The 19,059-nt window shown below is 39.8% G+C and overlaps 1 protein-coding gene across 3 annotated transcripts in view; it reads left to right on the top strand.

Moving 5' to 3' along the window:
• The first annotated feature begins 15,261 nt into the window (after positions 1–15,261).
• LOC134223930 (zinc finger protein squeeze-like) overlaps positions 15,262–19,059 on the top strand; it is a 99,216-nt gene continuing 95,418 nt past the window's right edge. For 2 of the 3 annotated variants that reach the window (XM_062703155.1, XM_062703157.1), the window contains exon 1: positions 15,262–16,875. In XM_062703155.1, the coding sequence (XP_062559139.1) occupies positions 16,489–16,875 (387 nt within the window). In that variant the 5' untranslated portion in view covers positions 15,262–16,488. The remainder of the gene's footprint in view (positions 16,876–19,059) is intronic. The other variant, XM_062703156.1, reaches the window with a different exon arrangement.

Genomic DNA, 19,059 nt, shown 5'->3' on the forward strand with positions numbered 1-19,059 from the left:
CCTGCATCACGAATGGCGTATGTAACAATGGATTTTACGTCGACACTTACGTAAGTACACAAAAGAAGCTGTTCCCAACAAACAATTTTAGCTGAATAAGCTAGTTTTCTAGCTGAAAAAGACTATTTTGGGTTGAATAAGCGCTCTATTAGCTTCCAATGTTTGTTGGGTTTTTATATATTTCTGTCGATTTTTGTTTGAAATACCAGTTCTGCACTTGTCTCGTCTTCACTGACTTCATATATAAGATGGGCTCCTAGCGGGGACGTCGGGGTAACGGCACAAGTCCGGAAACACATGAGATATTGGCCCTAGAGATAAGTGAGCAAGAAGATGTTGTGTTAGCATGGGACAAACAATTACTTCCTTGTTTGAATATAATGTTTCTGTTCCCATTATCTATCTCATAGCTCCAAAAACTCAAGATTTTTATTAACAAGAAAGTTTTGAGTTATCGTCGTGCGGGGCTTCTTTTGGCAAACCGGGGCTACTTTGGACAATTTGAAACAAGAATTATAATGTAAATTACTATCAAATTGCCATTATTACCATTTGGGCGTCTTTTTGATACTTGGATGATAACTTTCTGTTTTAAATTTGGTATTTTTTTTGTTTAAATTTTTCAGAAATTCAAAAATTAAAAGTAGCCCCCGGAGTCAAAAGAAGCCCCACACGACGGTACTCTAAGCTACATCAAATTACTTTTTTAAATGCACCATAATTCGACTATTTTTAATTTTTCCTTACACAAAATACTATTTTTCAAGAGATTTTGGACAAGTACCTAGTTTCTTAAAAGTGATTATGCGATTGGACGTGTTTCGTATAGCACGCAGAACATTCCAACTGATGGATATGATGTCTGCTTTGAAAGTATCGATCCGCAGATCATTCGTTCCTTCAGCAAAAACCTTGTAGGGCACGTTATAAGCAAAATCCCAGATATTCGCTAGCGAAGGGATTTTGATACATGCTGGCTCGGGGTGTAAATATAGGATTTCACCCACCCCTAGGGGTACATAGGACCAACGTAAAGGATATCCATCCTGGGCGGCTGCTCCCTGCAGCCTTGACCTGGGCCAAGTCAGATTCCTGTTGAGCCTACCTCGCTGATGTCATGCCGGATTCCAGCCCAGCACTTGCTTGTAAATGTCCTCTCCGCTCTTTCATAATGTGTGTTCGACCTACCTCCATTTACGCTTTAGAATTTCTGTTGATATCGCCTTTTGATGGCATCGAGCTATGATGGAGCGTCGATGGAGCCCAGCGTTCGTGATACAGTTGAGTAATTCTCGCTGAAACCGGGCCACTATTTACACGAGGTTCTTAAAAATGCCCAAATTTATATTCTTTCGAAAGCTTTCGGCGAGTATATTAAGGATCCGAGTTGAATTCTTCAGAAAGATGAACCCCTCGTTAGTTATACACGAAATCATTTTAATGGACCCCTCGATTTTTGTCAATTCTTGACTCACCAAAACTCGATGGAAAGCTTAGCTTATATTGTGCATTGTGTCAAAAAATCTCAGGTGTATATTCTTTCTATTAAAAGTTATGTACTATTTACCAATACCAAAATTCTTGAATTATTCAATACAATAACTTGAAAATGGCTCCGTTGTGCTCAAAACTTTTGAGCCCTTTAAATAAAATACTGTTGTAGATATGCATTTCATTTTTGAAACATATTTGGCTTAGAATAGTGTATGAAATCAAGGAACTGACGTCGTAATATCAAATTAATCAAAAAAATAATGTTCTTTGGTCAGATGGGCCTTCAAAACATAATTTGGTAAATCGTACATAACTTTTATTAGAAAAAAACATACACCTGAGATTTTTGGACGCAATGCACAATATAAGCTAAGCTTTCAATCGGTGTATTAATATTTAAAATCAGTGGTTGCGAACCTGGTGGAAAAATAGTTTTCAAAAAGAAATTCAAGATGGCGGCCAAATTCAGTATGGCGGCTTCTATTTTTCTATTGCAAATTGAGGATACACTTTTCCTCTTTCCAACGATATGCTGATCTCTACGATCGGTTGAGAAATGTTGGAGTTATGATAGTTTTGGTGAGTCAAGAATTGACAAAAATCGAGGGGTCCATTTAAATGATTTCGTGTACACCCAGGTTTTTTTTTACACGGTTGGAATTCATTAATTTCTCGGTTAACCTAAATTTTCACATCTTTTTAAATGCCCCCTGAATTTTCTTTGATTTTTTGTGAATTTTTTGGTGGGAATAACTTATTGCTTCATTGACGCTGAAGGTCTTAAACGACCAAAACCAAACCGTGTAAAAAAACCTGGGTGTATAACTAACGAGGGGTTCATCTTTCTGAAGAATTTAACTCGGATCCTTAATATACTCGCCGAAAGCTTTCGAGAGTATATAAATTTAGGCATTTTTAAGAACCTCGAGCAAATAGTGGCCCGGTTTCAGCGAGAATTACTCAGTTATGAGGCCACCAGGCCCGAATCGTAAAACGTAGACATCGGTTGATGAATACTTAAAGTTTCTGTGGGATCTCTGCTGATTTATACCAAGCCTCAATAGCGTATAACAACACAGATTTCACGTTAGAGTTGAATATTCGAAATTTAGTGCGTTGACTAATCTGATTGGATCTCCATTTAATTCGTAAACTCGCAAAAGCAGCCCTAGCCTTCTTGATCCGTGCTCCTATGTTGATCTTGGCTACCATAAATTTGAAGGGGTTGTTCGTGTTGACATCCAAAGATTTGGTCTTGTTGACCAGTAGCTTTCGGCCAGGTCGTTCTGCTTACTTTGCATATCAGAGCATCGCTGCGCAGGTAGAGCAATATCATCAGCGACATCGAAGTCGTTTAGATGCTCCATAGTAATAGGCTGCCAGAGAAGCTCGCAGTGTGGTACACGGTCAACCGCACCCACCATGATCTCGTCGATTACGATGAGGAATAGTTGTGGAGTAGAATACATGCTCCAGCGACTACCCGAATGGGGTCAGACAAAGCTCCGTTATGCAGGACTCGGCACATAAAAGCTTCGTACCGCGCTTCAATGAGGTCGACGATTTTAGCCGGAACTCCATTGCGTCTAAGGGCGCCCCACAGACTTTCATGGTTCAGACGATCGAAAGCTTTCATGGAGTCAATGAATACCAAATAGAGGGTATCACCAGGTTGATACTGAGCTTGACTTTATGATCCACACATGATCTTCCAGGGTGGAATCCTGTCAGCTGAGGTCTGAAAGTAGAGACTATTTCCTCCTGTATCCGATTTAGGATAACTTTGCACAGAGCTTTGAAAACAATGCACAGTAACATGATGCACCGTCAATTGTCGCACACAGTCAGATGTTCCGTTTTTTGGGACCTTCACTAAGACGCCCTGCATCCAGTCGGCCGGAAAATAGCGGTTTCCCAGATATTGCAGACCAGTTGACGCATTGATATTTGATATCGTAGGTGAGGCGAGTATCTCCAGTTATTGCAACTATCTCCCCTTCGTCGGTCAGGTATTCCACAAACGCTTGCTTATCCCGTCTGCAGCAGCGCTTAACTTCCTTCTGTAGAGCGGAGTACCGTTGACGTGACTTGGCTGCTATGGTTCTTTTCTGGTCTATCGCGGCTTTTGCTTCTCTACGCTCCTTGGCTTTCCGCCAGGTTGCATCCGTAATTCGCTAAATGCGCAGCTCACCCAGGTTGCTCTCGCTTGTTTCGATACAGGCGTTTTTGCTGGCTGTCCACTGCTCTTCTAAGCTGCCATCTTCCGGAACTCCCGCTGCTCGTGTTCCAAGTTCGTTAATGAACGAACTTTTCACAGCTTGATCTTCTAGTCGAAGCACGTTGAATCGCCGTCCAAGCCTCTCATCCCGCCGCAGAATCCGAGCAATGCGTAATCGGATCTCGCCAATTAGAAGGTGAGGGTCAGACGAGATGACAGCCTCGCTTTTATTCCGGACATCAAAAAGGCTCTGTTACCATGTTCGGCTGATGCAGATGTGGTCAATTTGATTATCAGTCTATCACGAGAGACCCACGTGACTTTGTGCACAGGTCGATGGGGAAAGGGGTTAGTGATAAAAGGTCGAAAGACAAAAGGTCGAAAGACAAAAGGTCGAAGGGACAAAAGGTCGAAAGACAAAAGGTCGAAGGGACAAATGGTCGAAAAGGACAAAAGATCGAAAGGGACAAAAGGTTGTTCTTGATCGATCTTTTGTCCCTTTCGACCTTTTGTCCGTTTCGACCTTTTGTCCTTTTCGACCTTTTGTCTCTTTCGACTTTTTGTCCCTTTCGATCTTTTGTCATTTCGACCTTCTGTCCCTTTCGACCTTTTGTCAATTCAACCTTTTGTCTTTCGACCTTTTGTCCCTTCGACCTTTTGTCTTTCGACCTTTTGTCATAGATTATGGGGAAAGAGCGATCTTACAATAACCATGTCGTTTATTGCCACAGCTCACCGTTTTCACTCATTTCTCAAAGACCATAACGTCCCATGACTCGCTCATAGTCCGTGTTGTCTGCGCCGATCTTCGCATTGAAGTCGCCCATGCTGATCTTCATGTCACCTTTCAGAATTTTATCCATGACGGCATTCAGTTCACTGTAGCAATTTGCATTGTCCTGTAACTCAGCTTCATGCGACGTGCCTCGCTACGAGTTGTGCCAGCTTATCTTGTTGAGCGAACGTTAAAAAATGCCATGTGCTAATTCGTGTCCTTTGTTTTATGCCAAAAGTCGTCGCTGTTATATCCGTTCTCGATCTTTCTTTGTTGGTTTCTCGAACGGTTTGTTATGTTCCTGGAGTAGTAGGATTTTGATAAGGTCCCCATCCACTCTAATGGAGCTGCCATCTTTTTTGAAGAGACAGGACACCGTCTTCGACCAAAGGTCGTACAGACTGAACATTTAACACCTAGGATGAGACAACGAACAGGACACATAACATCCAGTGGACCAGTGGAAACACGTACACGAAAAGTTTCCTCATTACCAGGTGGGAATCGAACCCACACTTCCTAGCACATGCGTCTAGACGATTGACGTCGCTAATCGCACGGCCACGAAGCCCTTGTTAGGTATTTTAACACGCCGAATACCGTGATCAGAAAATCATGGGAACTAAATTTTCAAACAGCTGGTTCTCAGCCGTCTTTTGACCGATTTTCACAATTATTTTACGGATGTCTTACCCATCTCATCTAGTTTCACCATACTGGTGAGTTATGTTTTTAGGGATGCTCATTTCTCCCGTGAGTTTTTTTTTTTTGGTTTTTTCAAAACATAGTAAAATATACTTTATATGACATATTAAAGTGTGAACAACACTTACAGGTTCTAAAAATGTTTAATAACACTATTCTAGAATTGACTATACTGTGTGTGAACAATATGTTTCTTCTGGACATCCCTAGCGACTCCAAAACGACCTCTATAACTGATAAAATATGATATGCATATTTTGCCGAAGAAAACTACGAAAACCCGTGCCAATGAAAACCTGTCATGTCCATGACAGTTCGTAAATGCCATATGTACGATATTTCACTCAGTTTTGCCTAAACCAGATGTTCTCGGTTTTCCAAACTGTTCTGGAGTTTGGATCAATTGGTCTACCAGGTCAATTGCACTCGATAGCTAACTGAAATCGACTAGTTATGTCCGTACAAGTTCGTAGAGCCCACGCGTATTATTTGCAGCTCAGGTATACCCAAACCAGATGTTCTAGGTTCTCCAAACAATTCTGAAGTTTGAATCCATTGGTCTACCAGGTCAACTGCGCTCGATAGCTATCGGAAATCGACCAGTCATGTAGAGGAGTTTTCGTTAAATAAGATGATTTTATATGCTCATCTTTTAGTTTTTCCATTATTTTTAATATGATTGACGATACGCTAATTGGTCTGAAGGATTTTGGGAATGATTTATTCTTCTTATTAGCTTTTGGGATAAATGTGACACGTACTCCCCTCCATGCAGTCGGAATATAGCCTAATATTAAGCTCAATTGGAACATCTTAGTCAGAATAGGTGCTTAGATTTCTTCTGTAGTAGCACAGGAATAAATCCGTCCCTACCTGGCGCCTTGGAGGGTGAAAAAGAATCAATCGCCCATTCTACTTACTGTTCAGTAAATATTTCACTGACCAAAGTACTAGCATCACTCCTAGTGCAATTCATCCCAGTGACAATTTTCTTTTGGTTAATACCTCGCCTGACTTCATTTACATTTACTAGTTAGCGATACAGACATATTCTGGTCTTCATGTTAATAGATGATAGAACACGGGAAGTGTTTTTGCATCATTACTTCTAATGTTTCATAAGTTGTCTTGGTAAAAGAACCATCATCTTCTTTAATAGTTCCAAGACCATTTGTGTGATCCTTAGCAAGGACTTTCTGCCGCCTGGCAGCAACTGGAGTACTTTCAATGTTTTCACAAGTGTGCCTCCAGTTTATCCTTTTAGATCTACGAATTTCTCTATTGTAAGTAGTGAGGGATTCTCTGTATTGATCCCACTGTTGTGTGCGTTTAGCCCTGTTAAAGAGCTTCCGGGGTTTCTTTAGCATCTTTTGGATATTGGTATTCCACCAAGGAACGTCTCTATTCTCTAAAGTTCCTTAGCAGTGCAGCTGACTTGAAAAAAAAATGTTTGATACTGCTTCGAACTTTCTTCAAGTCCATGAGTTTAAAGAAATACTCACGTTTTCCGCCTCTTTTATTAAATTTGAGCTGTACAGTTCCCAATTAGTTTTCCTGGGATCTCTTTTGGTTTCTATGAGTTGATTTCCAGCCTCATATTCGAATAATATGTGTATGTGATCAGATAGAGATGTTTCATCTGATACATGCCAATTTTTGTTTTTTTTTTTCGTTTTTGTTACTGCACAAGGTTAAATCGAGAACTTCTTGCCTGATAACATTTGAAAGGTTGGTTTATTTCCCCTGTTACATATAGTAACGCGTAAACCTTTCCGATCAACCACAAGGTCAGCATAACCGCCCTTGCTAAGACATCATCGCGCCACCGAGTCACCACGCCACCAAATCACCGTTGTTACCAAGGTGTAGTCAGCAGTTTTGGAGGAGTTCGACCCCGTTAGCCAGGTATTGCAGCGTAGACAGATTTAATTAATAAATAGGGTTCGGTCAGTAAACAGACAGTTAGTCTTTATTCAGAGTAGGAAGTGTTAGCTACAGCTAGATTTTAAGTAGTGAAACCGTATTAATGTAATAAAAAGTGAATAAAGTTATTTTTTTATAGGAAACACTCTGTGAGACTTATAATTATATATCTACACCCAGGTTTTTTTTTACACGGTTTGGTTTTTGTCGTTTAAGACCTTCAGCGTCAATGAAACAATGAGTTGACCCCACCAAAAAATTCACAAAAAATCAAAGAAAATTCAGGGGGTATTTAAAAAGTTGTGAAAGTTCGGGTTTACCGAGAAATTGATGAATTCCAACCGTGTAAAAAAAACCTGGGTGTACTTCGTTTTTTGCGATATAATCTAGCATGTGCTCACCTGTTTTGTTGACATCCGAACTAGCCCAAATTGTGTGATGAGCGTTTGCGTCGCAACCAATAATAAAAGCTTTATTTTGCTTTCTGCAATAAGAAATAAAAGCGGTTACTTCTGGTGAAGGCACATCATCAGCATCTCCCGGAAAGTATGCCGAGGCGACAAATATTTCCGTTTTTCCACGAATTGTCGGTACCTCCATCATTACCGCAACAATATCTCGTTCAATGAATTCTGTGATTGGAAAATTTTCTGCTTTTTCATTCACCAAAATTGCAGTCCTGGGGGGTTGCTGTACATTTTTGTAAATTATTTTTGAAGTACTCGTAGGAATACCCAAGATTTTACTGTTGTTCGTCCATGGCCCCTGAACTTACGCAATATCCAGCAAATCTGGCTGCCATATTAGAAATAGCTTCCGGGGAATAGCATTTCATACTCAGCCGCTGGATGCCAGAACAGACGCTGTTGCAGCCGCATCTCCTTGGTGGACAGACGGTTGACCAGTCAGGTCAAATTTGTTTAAAGTCCCACCAAATACCAGGACTAGGCTACCCAAGCAACCAGAAGTTCAGATTTTACTTAAATTTACTCTTAACCGAACTAATTGGTTCACTATGGTTCACATCAAGTTCCAAGCATCCTTAACGGAACTTTAAAGTTCACTTAAAGTTCCGTTACATACAAAAAATTACTTAAAATGAGAGCTGATTAAGCCAAAATAGCCCTTCTTATCCGAACTTCTGGTTGCTTGGGTAGTGCGCTTTGAGCGGCACACGGTAGCTTTGCTAGGGCCTGTTTGCGGTTACATGCAGCTTTTTTATATAAAACTTCAACAGAGCCCACTGTCAAACCCCACCACATCCTAGGCAAGCCCCCAGGTCGCACCCCCTCACTTTAGCTGCTGACACAAGTGCAACAGTGCCCAGCATATACTACCAGCTAAGTACACAACCCTTAGCTGGCGGTCAATTGTCATCGAAAGACCCGTGGAAGCATGAGTGTTAGAACTTGTGAGCTATGACCAGAGGTATGTTTGATGCTCAATAAGGCTCCCTAAAACACAAGCGACGCTACTCTCGCTGGGCGACTGTCTCCGCGACTTCATCGTTGGGTGACTGCGTACAAGCGACAGACACGTTGCGTGTGTTTGAAGAATCTCAATGCGTCGAAATTTCGAAAAATTTATTCAAATTTTGATTTGATTAGCAATTTTTTTTATTGATTCTAGGAACATTATGCAGTATGGAGACGCATGGTGTGTCATCCATTGGTCACTTTTGTTTAGAGTAACAAACAAGATCGATTTTGTCGTATGTCTCAACTTTTCATTGTTTCGGCACATCAACGTATCTTGCTCAGAACCTTACAAGCATCTTTAAAATCATGTGCTTTCCCAAACAGCTTTGCGAACGGAATTACGTTGGAAATTACTTCGATGCATATTCTCCAAGCGACATACCACCTTCTACATTAGAGCACCATAGCGCAAGTGGTCTGCCACTATCATCAGGGTGAAAACCACAAACCATCTCACTGCTCACTTTCCCGACAGAATCATGCTCTCGCATTGCGAACACATACCAACATCGCCTACCATACGCACTCACTCTCAAGCTTTTCCTTATCGAGAAGTGCAACGGAGCCCTTCGACGAAGCGGTTCATGTGTTTTTCCTGGCTCCATCATCATCATCATCATCATCATCCACGCATAATTCGTCGGCAGTGTGCGTGCCTGAGAGAGCTGATCTCGGCACTCACCGAATGATGACGGTTGGATGGAATTTCTCTTGCGAACGTTGCGAACATCAGCACTGTTGCGTTCAGACACAGAGGCGGTATAGGCCGACCGACATCATCCAACATATGCAACTGTTAGGCCAGCCGATATGGGAGAGAGAAAAATATGTTGCTGCACGTTGCATAGTAAGTTGAGCTCCGCACAAGGGGTGGTAAAAGGCAATCATTCAACATACCGGGGCTCGAAGGAAGGTACATTGCGTATGTGTTGTTTTTGCTGTTCGGGTTGTTATGGCAGTGGCTTTACATCAGATTTTTTTTTGTTTCGTTGGGCACTCTTTCACTTTTTTGCCGGGTTAATTTTGATAGAGCTGATTGTGGCTATGCATATAGAAGGGCTTTGATTGCAGCGGTACCATCAAATGGCTTCAAATGGTTACTTGCGAACTGCTTAGTTATTGGGGCGTAGGGACCCATTGCAAAGGAAGAAATGTGTTTAATGTCTACATTCTGAGGTTAGAAACGCATCCTTTTTCTATAAAGGTATTTTAGTATTTTTGAGCATTTCCTCAGTTTGGGTTGGGTTCCAAAGATTGAATTTAGGCTCAGCAGGAATCAACATGATGAATCCGTTGAACTATTAATGTATGTAAAAAGGCTTTCAGGGCTGATTCGCAATATTTTCAAGGAATGAGAGGGATTTTAATGAAAATCCCAATGAGCTTGAAATCCAAATTATATGAAAAAAAACATCAATCAACCATCTGGATAAATAATCTCAATATGAAGCAGCCGACAGGTTTACTAGCATAAGTCACTAGATAAGTCAGGATAACCAGGGTAAGTTCATCGAACTATTTAAAAAGACAACCCGGCTACCAGACGCAGGCCTACCAACCATTAAATGCACTGAACCACCAAATTTAGTTTACAGGAGAACTCTTAGTCCTTTAACTGGGCTACTACAAGATCCCTAGCAACACACTTATTCCACAAAGGTTACTGCAACTCATATGTAACCGGATTCAGTCACAATTAAGTTGCTGCAACCATTTTTGTCTGACTTGTGCTGCTCGGGATGGGTCCATCGAGTTACTTAAGGGTTACTAACAGGGTGAGTCCACCCTGTTTTTAACCCTTGAAAAAAAAAATTGGGAAGGACTTTGTCTATTTCTACGGAAATTCCTAAATAACTTTATTCCAAAATTCCTGCAGGAATTATTTCAGAAATTTTGTTGGAAGAATTTTCCGAAAATTTATTAAAGAATGAAATAGGCAATAAGGAAGGAATGTTCCGAAGAGTTTCTAACGGTATTTTCAAAGGAATTTTCAGATGAAGTTTCGGAGAAAACTCTAAGTAATTTCCGAATGATTCCTGAAAGAATTTCTGATGTGATTTCCAAAAAAACTCAAAGGAATTTCCGAAGGTTTCAAGGAATATCTATTTGAATTTCCTGAGGAATGTCCGAAGGAATTCCTAAAAAACCTAAAGAATTCCTGAAGAGCTTCTGAAGGAACTCCAGGAATTAATTCCTAGAGGGATCTCGGGAAGAACTTTTTTAGGAAATTCCTGAAAAAATTGCTAAAGCAATTTCTTTAAAAATTTCGAAGGAATTCCTTAACCAATTTCCACAAGAAGCAATTTCAAAATTAAAAAAAAACGAATGAATTCTCTTAATGGAATTTTGGGAGATTTTCCAGGTACAATTTTCGTAGGTATTTCCAAAATTAATTAAAAAAAATTCGAAGGAATCAATCGAAGAATTTTCGAAGAAGTTTTCGAATAAATCTCGGAAGAAATTTCCAAAGAAGTCCGCAAGTGTTCTTTTAGGGTTTTTTTTTATGGTTTTTCTTTTGAATTCCTAGAATTGCTTCTTTGAATTTTTGAAGGAATGCATTTACAACGCAATTTCTGTATCCATCTCCGAAGTAATTTCCTGAGAATTGTCCGGAAGAATCCCTGGAGGAAATTCCGAAGGATTTCTTGGAAGAATGTACAGAGAAACTCAAAAAATTCAAGTTCCTTTGGATAATTCATTAAGGAATTTGTTCGGTAATTCCTGAAGAAATCTCCAAGGGAATGGAATACCTGAAAGAATTTCTGAGTGTATTGCCAAAGGAATTCTCGAAAGAAATTCCGGAGGATTTTCTAAAAGAATTCTTAAGCAAATTTTGGGAGAATTCTCAACATGAGTTCCCAACGGAATTTCTGAAGGTTTTTCTAGATCGATTTGCGAAGAATTTTTGAAGAAACTCTTTGTGGAATTTAGTAATGAATCGCTGGATGAATTTCTCGATGGACTACTAAGATAAATATATCATTTTACAAAAAAAAAACGTGTGGAAGATTTTCCAAACGAACTTTAGGGTAAATTCATAATATATCACCTGGATGAATATTCTAAGAAATTTCTAGAGAAATTTTCGAAGCAACTCCTGAGAATATCCGAAGAAGTATTAGGAAAATTATTTTGAGCTTTTTAGTGGAATGTCTACGCTTGTCATAAGACGAGTTTGTACCATCCCATTTAATTCCACCACTTGACCACCTTGACCATCCAGTTCTTCTTTCTTCTTCTTCTTATTGGCATTACATTCCCACACTGGGACAGGGCCGCTTCGCAGCTTAGTGTTCATTAAGCACTTCCACAGTTATTAACTGCGAGGTTTCTAAGCCAGGTTACCATTTTTGCATTCGTATATCATGAGGCTAGCACGATGATACTTTTATGCCCAGGAAAATCGAGACAATCTATGATTTTTTTTTGGAAACTGTCTTAGGAATTCCTGCAGAAATTGGGCTAGGAACTCCTTCAAATTAGTTTTCTAATGAATTGCATTAGTAATTCTTTAAGGATGTTGTTAAACAAATTCACCCCGTAATTCCTCAATAAATCCCTTCCGAAACACTAGAGAGTTGGAATCTCTTCAGAAATACATTCAGAAATTCTTTTAGGAATCTTTCGGAAAATGCTTCAAGAGCTCCTTCGAAAATTTGATCTGGAAATTATTTTGATATTTCCGTTAGAAATCCTTCCAAAAATGTTTCTTAATTTTCTTAATTCATTCTTCATTAAATTTCCGAAAAAAAATCTTTCAACAAGATTTACGGAATAATTCCTGCAGGAATTTTGTGTGGCTTTACTAAAAGAAAAAGGAAGTTCCGATGGAATATATGGATGAATTTTCGAAGGCCTTCCCAGAAGATTTTTCGAAGGAATCCCTGGAAGAATGTCAAAAAATACTTTGGAAGTTTCTCCAGAGTTAATCAAAATTATAGTAATTTTTTTTTCAAAACGATTTTCACTACGTGGTGGTTCACGTGCCCCATCGTGCCCAGCTTAACTCCGCCAGTAACTAGAGCTGTGGTAATTTCGTCAATCCAAGTCTCCCGGAACACTAGAATCAATCGTACAACTTGCAAGGCTATTTCAAATCGATCAAATTCTAATCCGCTGAATCTGCGATTAACAAAATTAAATCCTCGACTGCAAAACTAAAACCACGACAAACAAAAATAATGGCCTTATCACGTAGAAACACATTTCAATGCAAAATTTAAATACTGTTGCTTTTAGACTATCGATACTTTGATCAATATAAAAAAGGAAACAATAAATGTCGTATAATGATTGAATGGTAAAGCAGAAATAATTTCAATGTCACAACTATTTAGAAACCCAGAGGAGAACCCTTACACCCAACCAGTGGATGGCAGATTTAAATACAGTTCTGCATAAGAACCTTATAGAAACTGTATAATAATTGGGCATATACATTTCTGTAAGCTTTTCATACAAATATTGTATTAAAATAATACAGATTTGTATTATTTTAATGCAATATTTGTATAAAAAGCTTACAGAATTGTATATGCCCAGATCTTATACAATAATTGGCAGATTTGTTTTTTGGGTGTAAGAACTCGATGTTTTTGAACTGATTCTCCAGACGGATCCTAAAATCCTACCCAACAAAGCTTGAAGAACTCTCACATAAATAGATTCAGAGGCAGATATAAATGACTATAAGGTCTGCGTAATTTTTAAAAATTGATCAATATATGGCGGGCTTTTCAGTGAAATTTTAGAAGGAATTTGCAAAAAAAAAAATATCCCAAGAAATTTTCCACTGAAAAGGAAGGAATATCTCATGAAACTCCTGAAGGAAAATCCGATAGAATTCCGTAAGGTTATCTAAAGAAATACCTAGATGAGACAATTCAAATGAAATTCTGAAGGAGGTTCCGCAGCATTTTAAAAAGGAATTGTTGAAAAAGATTTCTAAATTATGTCTAGATGAATTTTCTGGGGGGATTCCGAAGGTTTTTAAGAAGAATTTCTGGAGGACTGCTGAAAACATTTTTGGAGAAATTTTTGAAAATATTTTCGAATGACAGCTGTAAGGAATTTTTGAAAGAATTCTTTACGAAATTCCCGAAGCTATTCCTATCGGAATTTTAGTCGAAATTTATAAATATTTCCAGAAATTCCTCCGGCAATTCTTGCAAGAACTTCTTCGGAAAATAATCCAGGAATTTATAAAATTGAAAAATCAGATTCATAATTCATAGACATATATTTGATACATATATTTGAATTTAATAAAAAATATTCAATTTGATGGGTCACGTGCCCCATTCTGCACCAATATCCAAGTCCACAAGAAACTAAATCTTTTCTTTTCAAGTTATGAGGCGAGTTGTTTGATAGCTTGTTTGTGGCTCGTTACCTTATGGTACATGTCCCATTAAACGAGTTGCCACTAAATAGCGGGAATGAAAAAATCCCTAATTGCAATATGATCAATTTGTCAGGTCAACAGACGATCTATCAAATATCGTGTGATATATTCACACCAACAATCATACGATATCTAAAATATTATTAAGATCTAATATGTTTGGATCCCAAAGTATTGCTCACTCCTCATACACTTATATAAAAAACATTAGTTTCTTGAATTAATCAATCAATTTCTGAAAATTCTAAAATTGCAATTTTCAAGAAAGTGAACATAAATTCGCGATTTTCGCGACTGTTGTGACAGCCCTGAATTTGGCTAAATCCAATAAGTTATCAGGATAAAACTACTAGAATAGCAAAGTAAGCTCACCGGACTACCAGGATGATCCTACCAGATCACGAAAACTAGTTCTTTTGAACATTAGCAATAGTTCTCCGGACCAGTATTCTATCCAGGTCATATACAAACAAAAGTTCGATTAACATTATGCAGGTATTTTGGTCAACCCTAATTTATTATCCTCAGCAGTATCGCTTGAAAGTACGAAACAAACATCAAAAACGTAATTTAATTTTTTTCAGTTTTGAATAAGATTTAAAACCCATTCAAATTCTAAGCTTCCTCGGAAGGTTTTTCGCGTTCCAAACATATCACGTTATTTATGGACGCCGTCACAGACATACGGCTATGACTCCTCTTCGGCACATGTAGGCTCTATGGCCAGACGGTCGTCGTTTGGCCGGTCGATGTGCTGCTCGACGCTGGTGGTTAGATTGAGTGATGTGTGTATGATCACTTTTTTTTCTGTACTCTCTCCCTCTCACCTCTTTTTTTTCTCAGCCACAAACACACACACACACACACACACACACACATATCTCCACAAGCTACCATTCGCACACTCGCTCGTGCACTCACTCCGCACCGCACCGAGTTCTGTTGTTGCTGGCGCTGCCGTCTCTGCACTGCCGCTGCTACTCAACTCAACTCGCTATGCATATGTACACGAGTTTTTAGAAATAAAAATGTATGTACACAAAAATGACGCGCGCCTGAGTGTGTTTTGTGTATACCGACCGACTGTGTTGTAGCGCTGGATGGGCTGGTGGATGGAGATGAGAGAGCGAGCGTGAGCGAGACGAGGACAGGCAGGCAGACAGGCAAACCGTAGTAGAAGCAGCACGCAGCACAGCACACACCAAACCGAACGGGGAAGATTATAATGCTAAAAAGTTTGAGGACCAAAAACTTTTTCTAAAACCAGTCGAGTTTTTGCCTTGCGCTGATTAACACACATTTTCGGGCCCCTTTGCGTAGAGCAGCAGCGTGTTGAGCTGAAGCGAGCCTACCCTGCACGGTGCGACGGCAAGAGTTCGGTTAGAGTTTTTCGCGCCGCGATCCCTCCAATCACTCGAGGTTCTATTTGGAGAGATTTTTTATTTGAGATTTTTTTTCGGGTTTCAGTTGCATCAATCGTCGTCATTGACGGCATTGGAAAAAAAATCGAGTGTTCTCGGAATTGTTGACTTGTGTGTGATACAAGAGGTGACAAGTGTATTCAATCGAATAGAATCAATGACAATTTCGCGCTAATTGAAAAACGCGCGCGCCGGTATTTTTGAACGGTTCTTCGGGACATGTGAATGATATTGCAGTGAAGTTTGAGCTATTGGAAGATTTCATGCGCTTCGTTGGGTTTCGTAAAAACCCGGAATAGAACATAGAGCGCCCAAGTGTACGGTGCGGTGAAGAGGAGCCGAGAGCCGTTCGCCCGCACCCGCGTGTGCAGCAGCGTTTCGCTTTTTTGGGTTCGTTTTTTGAGTCATCGGTCTCTGTTGTTATGCGAATTATTTTTTCGCTATATACCACATAAAACGGGCGTCCTGCGCTACACCCCCGCATCATCGACCGCGTCCTCCGCTGTGGGACCGTTGTCGTAAAATTCTTCGTACGTGAGAGCTTGCGGCGGCAAAGGTTTTTTTTTTGCGAAAGCAGTTTTTGCCCCCTTTTTCCACACTGTCTATTGCCACCGAGAGAAGAGAACCCAAAACAACTGAGAAAATTCAGACATCTGAAGGGAAAACGTGAAAGAAATTCTGCATGGTGTGAGTGAAAAAAGTGCTGGAAAAACGATTTGCACGGTTTAGCGAGTTAAAGAAAAATAAACAAAAATTCAAAAACTTCAAAGTGATAAGACCGGAAGTAAACAGTAAGCGCGTGTGATCTATGTGCGACGCGATAGGTGAGGTGGTTTAATGTGGTTCGTGATACCAGGAGTTGTGCCTTGCTGTACAGTTCTGTGACCGTTGAGTCGCATCAATCCGGCAACATTGATCTTTTTTCTTCGCAACCCGTCCCCGGAAACGGCTCCAAAATTCTCTCCCTACAACATCACCACCACCCCCATCATCCCTCGGCCGGCACCCTGGAGGGTCGAACGATCGAGTACCGGCCCGGCGGCGGGTTGGACTACCACAACTCGCCGCTGATGGCTGAAATACCGACCGGAGACTACAGTCACATCCACCGTTCGATCGACCAGCTGCGGTCGATGAACGAGCGTGGAATGCTTGGTCAGCTGAATGCCCTCACGGCCGGCAACTCGACCGACCTGCGATCGGCCATCGCCGTCCACGAGTATAAACCGTACATCAGCGATTTGCGACAGCAGCAAAATATCGACCGGATCGACTACGCAGCCGTGGTGCACAAACAGGCACTGGACGAGCAGCAGCGGATAGCGGCCAATAACAACAACAACTCGGAAAACGATCTACGGCACCCGGAGGACCAGAAGCCGACGCTGCACTACAGTGCGCCGTCCACGCCGCCGACGCCGATGTCCATCAGCGAGACGCAGATGCACGATTCCAAGGTAAGTTTTGTCGATTTTGTGTAGTTTTCGAGCCGCTCTACTCCAGAGGGAGAAGTGTGAAGAGGAACCTCGGTCCCCAACGATGCTCTATTCTCAATTTGCATACACGTCGGTTCAATCCTAACGGGCAGTTTGCGCGTAGGGATAAGCTTCGCAAGATATCGTAAGATCCTTGCATATTTTGCTTTCGTCTTGTTCTCGAAGGACGACCACCTTTCGGCAATCCTATAGGATTTGCCGATCATCTTTTCTGGCTGTCCCGTTCCCTGCCGGGCAGAAACCGGTTTGATATGGAAATATGGGTCCGAGAGTAGCCTTGACAGGCATTAGGAATCTTTGTTTGTAGGGTTTCGAAATAAAAGGGAACTGTTTCTGGCACTCTGTTTTTGATTCGAGGTAGTAAAAAATAATTATGTTTACGCAAGCATTGGCGATCATCATGTCAGAAACACCACTTTGATAACTCATTATTCAGTAAATTTATGAGCAATTTGAACCCGAGCATCTATTTTCATTTACGTTCTAATTCCCGTCAGATTATTAAAAAAAACCGGTCAAATTCATTTCAATTCGATTCTTAATTAAGCAAGTAGTACAACCCATAACAAGCAATTCGCACTTGAAAATAAACCTCATGTTTCTTGACTTCGGAAAAATACTAATATGTATTGATAACTATTGCATTCTTAAACCATCGAGCCAATTAAACCAAACCATTACTTTACGAGTTATTTCATCAAACTTATGATTAGAACTGTTTATATTTGGGCTAGGCAAATTTTGAAAATTTGATAATGAACTTTTTATTCACACTCACTCGCACTCAAGTATTTATAATTAAAAAAATAGATGGAATTAATTTACCGAATCAGTATTTTACTTCTTAATTTAATGTCCACTTTCCCAAAGAACCCATATTTGTATATTTTTCAACGCCTCAAAATATTTTCAAAGTTGGGCCTATCAGAAATTTGTTTTTGGAGTGAACTTATGGCCGTTTTGTTACACTTTGGTGTACGAGAAGGCCAACAAATTTAAAAAAAAATGCAGCGAATTCATTCCGGCCTGACATTTTCAACAATTCTTTAGCCCAGTTTCCCCTACATGAGTTTTTGGATTTCATGTTTATAATCCTAAAAACTGGAGAAACGGTTAAAATATGGGTTTTGGTTTGGCCTTGGTTGGCCTTGAATGCAAATACTGCTTTCACTGAAAAGAACTGAAAAATCTGACTGGAAAGGTCCATTTGTATTTCAATATTCTTAATAAATTTACGTTCATCATTTTGTCATACATATTTTCAAGTCCTTACAATCAGTTTATAAATGTAAGCCTTTCGAAGTTTTCTAATCGTAATGATGCACTTTTTCTAATGTTGATTTTTGTATATCAAAATTTCATCAGACAATTAACTATATCTATGAACTATATCTATCAATAACAGTGCATTCATTCCAATATATTGCCCATTTCCAGATCGCATCGGTTTGCTTGGTAGCTACTGAAGTTAACCTGTGCTGATTACAATAAAAAGCTTAAAAAAAATCTTTTTCATTAGCTCGTAATAAAATGAGTATTACTGAAATCCCACACTTTGGACAGATGATCTCAATTACGCTTGTTGGCCATATTAAGCAGTAAAAAGTATTCTAAATATGGCTCAATTGCTACATGATGAAAAACCATATTTGAAATCGAAATACACTTCATGTTTTGTTTTAAAGGCAATGATAAGACAAAAATGTTTTATGGTTTATATTTATGGACTGGTTGCATGTGTAGCTTGAATTACAAACTTTGGAGACATACAAATAGGAATGCATTTGGGAAAATAAATAAAAAACACCATGGGCTTTTTCCTGATCCTAATATAAACTGCATACGACAACATATTTGCAACATTTGCATTTTTGTTGATTATTTGAATCGTCTGTGTATTATCCCCACAGATTAAATTACTGCCAGCTTACCAAAGACAAGCGGATAGTAAGGGAACAACGTGGGAAGACTTGTTCTCTTGGAAGACTTTGTCCCCCCTGATTTACCGAGAACCAAAGTAGTTTTGACTACTAAAGATTTTTAGTGACCAGCGTGGCTTGCTTCGCAATGCTTTCATTTTTTGACAGCACCAAGTCATACATATATGCTAAATGATTTGTACTGCATGAATATGGGGACACTTGA

This window comes from Armigeres subalbatus, chromosome 3 (assembly GCF_024139115.2).
Source record: "Armigeres subalbatus isolate Guangzhou_Male chromosome 3, GZ_Asu_2, whole genome shotgun sequence".
NCBI lineage: Eukaryota > Metazoa > Arthropoda > Insecta > Diptera > Culicidae > Armigeres > Armigeres subalbatus.